Genomic DNA, 10,000 nt, shown 5'->3' with positions numbered 1-10,000 from the left:
TTCCCCCCTGGTGGTCTAGGACTGGACACCGTGGGGTGGTCGATGTCTTCAGCCTTCATCACAAGCGTGTTAATATCAGATCTGACGAAGTCCATCACACCTGCTTACATGTGTACTAACTACTACACTTAGGTATGGAGCACAGATGTGTTAGAACATAGCCTGTATTACTGCTCCATCTGTGTTGTGCACCTGTGCGTGATAGCACACCTGAGGTAAATGGACTTGACCACAGATTCATGAATACAGATAGAAGATGGCAAATATAGAGCTCTATTATGGGGTGAGAAGTGTGTGTCTGAGTGTGTGTGCGTGCGTGTGTGTGTAGTGTGTGTGTGTGTGTGTGTGCTAAAGCTCTCCCCGGCTCTCTGTAGGCGAGTCGTCTGAAGGAGGAGACTGTGACGTATGAGGAAAAGGAACAACATCTGGTCAGCGACTGTGTTAAAGAGCTCCGTACGTTACACCCCCACACACCTCCGCAGTGACGGGCACGTGCTGTAAAGTGATGGTGTGTGTGCGTGTGTGTTGTAGGTGATTCCAACAGTCAGATGGTGACACTGGCTGAAGAGCTGGCTCATAAGAATGAGACAGTGGTGAGACACCAGGAGGAGATCACCCTGCTCCTCTCCCAGATAGTGGAGCTCCAGCACCGAGTCAAAGAGGTCAGAACGGGGTCACAGCAGGGTCAAAGACGTCAGAACGGGGTCACAGTGGGGACAAAGAGGTCAGAACGGGGTCAGAGCGTAGACAAAGAGGTCAGAACAGGGTCACAGCAGGGTCAGAACAGGGTCACAGCAGGGTCAGAACGGGGTCACAGCGGGGTCAGAACGGGGTCACAGCGGGGTCAGAACGGGGTCACAGCAGAGTCAGAATGGGGTCACAGCGGGGTCAAAGAGGTCAGAATGGGATCACAGCAGGTCAAGGAGATCAGAATGGGATCACAGCAGGGTCAAAGAGGTCAGAATGGGGTCACTACGAGGACAAAGAGGTGAGAACGGGGTCACAGCAGAGTCAGAATGGGGTCAGAGCGGGGTCAAAGGGGTCAGAATGGGGTCACAGTGGGGCCAAAGGGGTCACAGCAGGGTCAAAGAGGTCAGAACATAGGGTTATTATTGCAGTGACAATTGTAATAATAACAATGTCTGTCTGTGTGTTTTCAGTTGGCTCTGGAGAAGGAGGAGTTGAGGATTCACTTACAGGCCTCAAAGGATGCACAGAGACAGCTAACTGCAGAGGTACACAGACAGACTACACACAGCACATGCGTCACACACATCACTCGTGCAGGGATGGGGCAGAAGGAGGCCTTTGGCAAGGACCTGCTCGTGATTAAATAACCTGTTACTGAAAATATAAAACTACAACGCTACAACACTAACACTACAACTATAGCACTATAACAACGAGTGTGTGTGTGTGTGTGTGTGTGTGTGTGTGTGTGTGGTAGCTGAAGGACATGGCAGACAGGAATGTGGAGTGTGTGGAGATGCTGCAGGAGACCCAGGAGGAGGTGAAGGATCTGCGCAATAAAACGTCTGCACACGCAGGAACACGGAGACACCTGACCTACGGCCTCTACCCCCGGGTACACACACACACACACACACACACACACACACACACAACACCCTGGCCTATGGCCTCTAGCCCTGGGTACACACACACACACACACACACACACACACACACACACACAACACCCTGGCCTATGGCCTCTAGCCCCGGGTATACACACACACACACACACACACACACACACACAACACCCTGGCCTATGGCCTCTAGCCCCGGGTACACACACACACACACACACACACACACACACACACACACACACACACAACACCCTGGCCTATGGCCTATGGCCTCTAGCCCCGGGTACACACACACACACACAACACCCTGGCCTATGGCCTCTAGCCCCGGGTACACACACACACACACACACACACACAACACCCTGGCCTATGGCCTCTAGCCCCGGGTACACACACACACACACACACACACACACACACACACACACAACACCCTGGCCTATGGCCTCTAGCCCCGGGTACGTACACACACACACACAACACCCTGGCCTATGGCCTCTAGCCCCGGGTACACACACACACACACACACACACACACACACAACACCCTGGCCTATGGCCTCTAGCCCCGGGTACGTACACACACACACACAACACCCTGGCCTATGGCCTCTAGCCCCGGGTACGTACACACACACACACACAACACCCTGGCCTATGGCCTCTAGCCCCGGGTACGTACACACACACACACAAACACCCTGGCCTATGGCCTCTAGCCCCGGGTACGTACACACACACACACACACACACACACACAACCCTGACCTACAGCCTCTACCCCCAGGTATACACACACACACACACACACACACATGTCCCATATATTGTGTCTCTCTCTTTAGGACTCTCTAGCAGCTGAGATAGAAGGCACTATGAGGAGAGAGTTGAGTGTAGACGAGGAGCTGGCCTTCCAAGACCAGAGGTCTCACACACACACACACACACACACGTTTTCTGTCCATTTCCATAAATTCAAGATTTCAGTAAAAATCAGATGTTGACCCCTCTCTCCAGATCGCCATATGCGCGTGTATTCCAGACGGTGCGCTCTGTGAGGGCAGCAGTGGGGCGTGAAGTGGCGCCCCCTATCCCCGGATCAGGGCACTGCGGCACCGTGATGACTGCATTGCCGTTCCCCTCACACACGAACAGAACACAGGAGCCAAACACTTACCAAAACCTGCCCGAGTGAGTGGGAGTGTGTGTGTGAGGAGAGAGAGAGAGAGAGAGAGAGAGAGAGAGAGAGAGAGAGAGAGAGAGAGACCGACCCCCAAGTGTGGGTTGGTGGGTGTCTAACCCATGTTTGTTTGTGTGTGTGTGTGGTCCCTCCATCAGTGAGTCCCAGCTGGGCCAACCTGGCTCTCCCACAGGAAGAGACCTCGTCTCAGCTCTTCACCGCCTGTCCTTGCGCAGACAGAACTTCCTGTGTGAGCACCAGTACTTCCAGGCCGAGAGGGACAGAAAGTTGCAGGAGCTGGCGGGGGCGGAGTCAGAGTGTGGTGGGAGTGGTCGTAGCTCCTCTTTCAGCAGCCTGTCAGAGTTTTCGCTCACATCCAGCTGCTTCAAGTCCTTTCTTCCGGAAAAACTGCAGATCGTCAAACCAATGGAAGGTGCAGAATGAGCCAGATGTTAATTAATCAATAAACCCTTTATAAACACTCTAAATGTCACATGACCTGCACACGACTCCATAGATAGCTGAGATGATATTTACTTTTTGCTTTAAATGCTGAACTTTGACCTTTGCCCCCTGAAGGCTCTCTGACTCTGTACCACTGGCAGCAGCTGGCTAAGCCTCACCTGGCCACCATCCTGGACCCCCACCCGGGCGTGGTCACCAAGGGCTTTCGGACACTTCCCCAGGACACCGTGTACCGCCTCTCAGACGTGGAGGAGGATGAGGAGAGGAGAGAGGGAGGAGAGGATGAGGAGGACGAGGAAGAAGGAGGGATCACTTTCCACGTGCACTCATCTTCCACTCCAGAGGAAACGCAAGAGCGAGTTTTCTGCATGTCACTCAAAGATCTGCCCCTTCCACCATCTCTGAGGGCTTCCCCGGTTGCCTTGGCAACAGCTGTCTCCTTAGCAACAACAGCTAGCATGGCAGCGACCTCTGGCACCTCATTAACCTCTGTACCATCAGGGTCAGCAGCAGTATCGGGTTCCCAGCCGGCGCCCTCTACCGGTGAGCAGTTCTCAGTACACACACCACGTCCTAGTAGTGTGAGGGTGTGGTTGGCTGTAGTGACACATCCTTCATGGTAGTGTTTTGATTCCACAGTCAATCCGGGTAAGTGTCAGAGCTCCACCTTCTCTACCTACACCTTCACCACCTGCCGGATCCTACACCCCAGTGATGTCACACAGGTGACGCCAAGGTATGACTGGCACTGTTTGTTTTAATCCAACAGGGTCTTTTGTTTTTGATATTTCTTTAATAACTGTAATGGTGTTTGTGTGTGTGTATGCGTGTGTATGTGTGTTCTGTAGTTCTGCGTCTAGTCCGTCGGTGCGTGAATACACTCCAAGTTCTCTCCGGTCGGGTCCCAGCACACCGCTCACCGCGTGCAGACTCAGTCTAGAAGACTCTTTCCCACCTCAACGTCCTGCAGCTGCCCCCGGTGGTCTGGCCAAACTCCTGTTGGAGAAGGGCATCTCTGCCCAAAGGGCTCCTGCCCCCTGCAAGCTGCCCCTTCCTGGGCCCCTGCTCCTCCGCCCCTGTACCCCCCCTAACTCCCCCTGCCCCTCGCCCCTCCCCCTCGAGTCCCGCAGCACCTGCTCTGACAACTTCCTGGCATCCCGCCCAGCAGAGCTCTTCCTGCAGGATGTTTACGGCGTGAAGCTTGGCCGCGCCTCCCGACCCGACCTCCCCAGCCCGGAGCCCGCCCCCATGGAGGAGCTGGCCAATCAGGACCACACTGGCAGCAACCTTGTTCGGCGTCTACGGAAGCTGGGATTGGACAGAAACGTTGTGCAGGGGGCGGAGGTCCCTCACTGCCAGGAGTCAGCCACCTTTCTAGCAACAGGTCGAAGCCTATTGGATGGGCTAAGGAGGAACCAAAGTCTTCCTGCTATGATTGGGCGGTGTCGCACATCTGCCTCTAGCCCGTCCCATCCTGTCCTGCCCACACACCCCACCTCCCTCGCCCTACCCAGCCAATCCTTGGGTAGCCAGAAGCCAAACCCCACACGCAGACACGCCTCCCTTTCCTCAGCTCCGCCTCTTCCGCACAAACACTGAATTAGTGGTGCATCAGTAACGCTGTCCAACCCGCCTCTTTGCTTGCATCCTTATAACATAATGAATGTTTGTTTATATTTATAGAATGCCGGTCTTAAAGAGGGTGTGGCCTCGTCCACATGATGTGGTTTTTAAGAGCACAGTTGTGGAGGGTAAATGTGTTTCGGTGAGGAACCGAAGACCTTAGACAATAAGACCTTAGAAATAAACACCCCTTAAACATTTATTCCCCCAGACTAGAACTGGTCTGTGGCAGGTCTGCGGCAGGTCTGCAGCAGGTTCTTTCATCGCTCATGTCTTTCTTCTACCCTGCAGCTTCTCACACATTAAACTCCAAAGCCAAGGTCAAGCAGAGGTCAGGCAGAGGTCATTCTGAGGTCATGTGATTTCTCATGTTCTGTCCACGAGGCTCTGTAGGCTCCATCACAAGAGGTGAGATAAGGAGTGAGGAAGTGATGAGGGCCAGGGCACCAGGGTGACGTGATGAGGGCCGGGGCACCAGGGTGACGTGATGAGGGCCGGGGCACCAGGGTGACGTGATGAGGGAACAAAGAATGTGTGTTATGGAATGAAACTTGTGTAGGTTTGTTATAGACATGGAGGGTGTTTTGCACGTTAGTCGTCCTCAGAGCCTAACAGTAAGTTGGAGATGGTATGTAAAGGTTACCTGAGGAGGTTAGGGGAGAAGAGGAAGGAGTTTAGGAGGAGGAGGAGGAGATTGCAGAGCCTCGGTAAACAGGTTCATCTCTACTGTCTCTGCTTCACCCCAACCTGCTGATGCTTTACTATAAAACAACCAAACAGCTTCAAACACTACTGAACCAGACAAGCGAGGCTCCGCCTACAGGCTTCCTCTGTCGCTGTGGTTCAGCTTAGTGGTAAAGAGTCTTTACAGGTCTGATAACTGCCATGTCCATCCAGTTGTCAACTTCCTGTATTGTTACTGACCTGAAATAATGACTTCAACTCCCAGCATGCACGTCTGTCTCCTGCACGTGTGTCTGCGTCCACAGTCGCTTGTATCACGATGAGAGGAGATCTGGTTAAAGGGAAGGTCAAGGAATGTTTTCGACGTTCGGATGTTGAGTATGTAGTAACCACGCTGTGTGTCTTCGCTAACAATCTGCATTTTATTACACTCACTCTCAGTAGTATGCACAACATGCCCGACCCCTGCTGAACTGCCACAACGGACTCCAACAGTGACCTCTGACCCCTGCGCTTCTTCCAGTACACTATTGATCACTCTATCCCAAAACTCTTCTTTCTCATTTTATGCACTTTGAATAACGTAATTATCTGTAGGTTTCCCGCTATCTGTGGATTAGGAAATTATCGAGATGTAGGTTTAATATTTTAACATTAAAAGTTACCACTCTTTAATTTAACAATATTTTAAATATATTGCTTATTCATGTTTTGTGGCTCTTTAAAGGAGTTTAAGATGGAAGTTGCTTTTAAACGTTTGTGTCAAACCAAACCATGTACACAGCTTTATGGCTGACTGGGCTGTATTATATAAACACATTTTATTTGTTTGGTGGCTGATGTAAATGGACCTGTTTTCTCCTCTGTTGGATGGAGCATAATGTAAGGGGTGGGGCCAAACCAGGGGGCAGGGCTTGTGGTTTTGCTATGGCTGGATGGCTGGTGTGGACTGGTCAAATCCCTGCTGTAGCTGACTCAGTCTGGCCTGTCACTCAGGACAACGACGTGATGTCAACTGTAGTTTTAATGCCATTCAGTAATTAACCATAAAGGCTAACCCTTTACCCATCCAGTGTCCCCAAGAGTGCCGTCGTGTAACAGCATTTTAAATCGAATAAACAAAACAAATCTTGATCTGCGTGTGTGTGTTTTCCTAAACAGTAAACACAGTGAGTAAATAGTTTCTTTTGTTTGTTTTATTCATAAATGCCATTTAATCATTGTAATCATACAGACTTCCCAAATTACATTGTGTGAACAATATTATATTTTATATGAAAAATGTTATTAGAAGAGTGTTTGATGTCCTCCGTGAATTCCCAGCAGTATTTTTGCTCTGGGCTCAGAGACGGCAGATCTTGATGCTGTCCGCGGTGGAGCTGAACTGACCCATGGCAAAGTCCAGCCCCACGCCCACGCCACTGCCTACGCCAAAGGCTGCAAACAGGGGCTCAGAGAAGGACCCTCGGAACTCATGCACAAGCAGGAGGTTGTCGTCCACGGCGTAGAAGGACAGTGTCCCCGCCCCCCGGTCCAGGAACACGCCCACACGGGGGCAGTACGTCACCGGGATCTCCTTCTTTTGATTGGCGTGCATGGCTGCGCAGCACATGTCTGACAGCTCCAGGCTCCAGGATTGGCTGTTGTATCCTAGCCCCGCCCTTGCGTCTGCCCCCTTCCTGGTCATGGCTGCACTGGCCACGCCCAGCGAGGAGCCCCGCCCACGCCACTCCACCTCCCAGTAGGAGCGTTCGGAGACAAGGGGCTGCAGACAAAGCACCTGCGTCCAGCCATCGAAGCGCTGTGGGCACTCTGGGTAGGGCAGTGCCCGAACCTGCAGCTCCGCCCTGGTGCCCTCCTCCATCAGTGCCAGACGCTGGTGCGCGGTGTTGGGGTCCAGGGTTAGCGCGCAGGCGTCTGAGACCGTGACGGAGAGAGGAGTGAGAATTAGAGTCCCCACGAGAGCGGGGACACGCTGACCTGTGTGACGATGTGCTGAGTGTGTGTGTTACAGACTGCTGCTTTCAGAGTTTTGTGTATGTCAGCGGAGTGGTGGGAGACATTGTATGAATCTGGTGTGTGTTTCCAAGCGTCTGGCTCAACTCACACTGCAGGAACTCATCCCTGGTCCTGGGCTCCGGAGCCTCTATGCTGTCCATGTCAATTTCCCTCACTGAGAGAAATATGTCAGCACAGTCAACGTTCCAGGCATCAGGATTATGGAAGTATTATGTGAGAGTTTAGGCAGCTGTGTAGGCGTGTAATCTGTAAGGGATTATGTGTGGAATATGGGCACTGTTGGCGGTGAAGGGATTACGAACACTTACAAACTGGGAATGCTGGAGTCATTGTGAATTCAGTAGGTGAGTCCAGGAAGAGCCCGGGGTTCACTGTACATCATGGAAAAGAGGTTAGGCTGTACAGATTCACTTATTTATGGGGCACAACTAATGAACTCCGACTTCCCTGAGCCCGTGTGTGTAGTTCAGTCACATCAGTAAGACTGTGGAAGACCCCGGTGGTCCTGGAACCCTTACCATCTACTGGACTTTCACCTGGACAATGACAAAACCCAGTCAGCATGGAAAATAGTTGAAATGGTGACATGGACAGACACAGTGCTCCCTGATTGGAGGAGAAGAGCCATGACACTTTGAGGGGAGGGGCTTACATGTGCTGGCTGAAGTAGGCTCCTCCTGATGAGTGGGTGTGGCCTCTCTCACTGTAAGGACAGGAAGTTAGATCTGGCAGGTTTGTTGTCACTATAATGTCTGATTGTTAAAGCTTCGGTTGGTACTGTCTGACGTTTTGGGCCTTTTGAGTTGCCATAGGTTGGTGGAGTGACTTTGATCTGCGTGTTTTTTGGTGCGTATTAGGACTGTATCATCCATTTATGGAATACCGACAAATTATTAATTATATAGATTAATTACATAATTAATTTATATTGTGGGTGTGGTTTGGGGAGGGGCTCACCTGAGTCTTGTTTCTTCTTCCTGTTCCGTGGTAAAAGTGAACTGAGACTCCAACGATCAGCTGGTTTAGAAACAAACAGGAAAGCAGAAAACTCTAAACTGAACCACAAGAACATTTTCAGAATCTGAGTGTGTGTGTCTCACATTGTCTCACATTGTCTCTCTGGTTGTTGTCTAGCCACCGGTGTCTGCTGTGGTCTCACTGGGTTTTGCAGGTCTCCGTTAGCTAAGAAAGAGACAGTTAGACCTCCTGTTCATACCTGTCTGTCTCTCCTCTATAGAACTGTCTTTGTGTTGTGTTCATACCTGTCTGTCTCTCCTCTCTCTTCTGTCTGTCTCTTGGCCTGATGGAACTTAAACTCCAGGTGTCATCTGAGGGTGTGAAGGAAAAATGGAGTGTGAGTGTGAGTGTGTGAGAGTGTATGTGTGAGTGAGTGTGTGTATGTGTGTGTGTGAGACTCACCTTGGTCTCTTTCTTCTCTCTTCTGCCTTGTTCTTGACCCGTGGGAGCGTATACTCTGAGTGTCAGCTGATGAATAACAACAAATGTGCAGAAGAAACTGACTGGTTATATAATGATTGTTAGGAAACCATATAAGAACCAGGTGCTGACAAATAAGAACCTGGTGCTGACATATTAGAACCTGGTGCTGACATATTAGAACCTGGTGCTGACATATAAGAACCTCATAGTGATGTATTAGAACCAGGTGCTGACAAATAAGAACCTGATGCTGACATATTAGAACCTGGTGCTGGCATATTAGAACCTGGTGCTGACATATTAGAACCTGGTGCTGATGTATTAGAACCCGGTGCTGAAGTATAAGAACCTGGTGCTGAGGTTGGGTCTAATATCGTGAGTAACTCTGTTCTCTTGCTTACGGCAGGTCCTGTATGCTGGACTCTAATCCTGTGTTAAGAGCCAACACCTCCAGCCTCTGGGAGCACTGGTTTCTGGTTTCTCTATTACCTTGCTCATCACTGGTGTTTAGGTTTGGTCTTTGCAGAGGTCTGGGTGAGCTCTCTGTAAACATACAGTAGAAAATGGGCATCACAGAGGTACAGTGTTAATGTCCAGTGTGATGTATACTGTTACTGTGAGTCACTCACATTATGGTATAGATACTGTGTGATTATATTGTTACTATGAATAGTGTTATTGTGTGAGTCGCTGAAGTATAATGCGTGTGTGTAGTGTAATGTGTGTGTGTGTATGTGTCAAGTGTAATGTGTGTGTAGTGTAGTGTTTGTGTGCGTATGAAGTGTAATGTGTGTGTGTGTGTGTGTGTGTGTGTGGTGTAATTTACGTGCGTGTGTGTGTGTAGTGTAATGTGCGTGTGTGTATGTGTAGTGTAATGTGCGTGTATGTGGGTGGGTTTGTGTGTGTAGTGTATGTGTGTGGGTGTGTGTGTGTGTAATGTAGTGTGGGTGTGTGTGTGTAGTGTACTGTGTGTGTAGTGTACTGTGTGTGT

General features: G+C 50.6%; 2 protein-coding genes across 3 annotated transcripts in view; one reads left to right on the top strand and one right to left on the bottom strand.

The window, feature by feature from the left end:
• Window positions 1-6,684, top strand: part of trak2 (trafficking protein, kinesin binding 2) — an 18,620-nt gene extending 11,936 nt beyond the window's left edge. The window contains exons 8-17 of the mRNA XM_026998633.3: window positions 375-453; window positions 532-662; window positions 1,161-1,235; window positions 1,448-1,585; window positions 2,444-2,523; window positions 2,616-2,789; window positions 2,937-3,211; window positions 3,358-3,786; window positions 3,883-3,979; window positions 4,092-6,684. Of these exons, the coding sequence (XP_026854434.2) occupies window positions 375-453; window positions 532-662; window positions 1,161-1,235; window positions 1,448-1,585; window positions 2,444-2,523; window positions 2,616-2,789; window positions 2,937-3,211; window positions 3,358-3,786; window positions 3,883-3,979; window positions 4,092-4,842 (2,229 nt within the window). The 3' untranslated portion in view covers window positions 4,843-6,684. The remainder of the gene's footprint in view (window positions 1-374; window positions 454-531; window positions 663-1,160; window positions 1,236-1,447; window positions 1,586-2,443; window positions 2,524-2,615; window positions 2,790-2,936; window positions 3,212-3,357; window positions 3,787-3,882; window positions 3,980-4,091) is intronic.
• Window positions 6,685-6,731: 47 nt separating this feature from the next.
• The window catches only part of trim25l (tripartite motif containing 25, like), a 14,654-nt gene continuing 11,385 nt past the window's right edge, over window positions 6,732-10,000 (bottom strand). For both annotated transcript variants that reach the window (XM_081717147.1, XM_035524612.2), the window contains 10 exons: window positions 9,499-9,552; window positions 8,989-9,054; window positions 8,832-8,897; window positions 8,680-8,751; window positions 8,527-8,586; window positions 8,222-8,272; window positions 8,088-8,105; window positions 7,878-7,940; window positions 7,658-7,723; window positions 6,732-7,467 (listed from right to left, as the gene is read on the bottom strand). In XM_081717147.1, the coding sequence (XP_081573273.1) occupies window positions 6,893-7,467; window positions 7,658-7,723; window positions 7,878-7,940; window positions 8,088-8,105; window positions 8,222-8,272; window positions 8,527-8,586; window positions 8,680-8,751; window positions 8,832-8,897; window positions 8,989-9,054; window positions 9,499-9,552 (1,091 nt within the window). In that variant the 3' untranslated portion in view covers window positions 6,732-6,892. The remainder of the gene's footprint in view (window positions 7,468-7,657; window positions 7,724-7,877; window positions 7,941-8,087; window positions 8,106-8,221; window positions 8,273-8,526; window positions 8,587-8,679; window positions 8,752-8,831; window positions 8,898-8,988; window positions 9,055-9,498; window positions 9,553-10,000) is intronic.

The sequence above is a fragment of the Electrophorus electricus genome, chromosome 7 (assembly GCF_041902795.1).
Source record: "Electrophorus electricus isolate QZ-2024a chromosome 7, ASM4190279v1, whole genome shotgun sequence".
NCBI classification, from domain to species: domain Eukaryota; kingdom Metazoa; phylum Chordata; class Actinopteri; order Gymnotiformes; family Gymnotidae; genus Electrophorus; species Electrophorus electricus.
The sequence above is the reverse complement of the archived record's forward strand: the minus strand, read 5'-3'. Positions and strand labels throughout refer to the sequence as shown.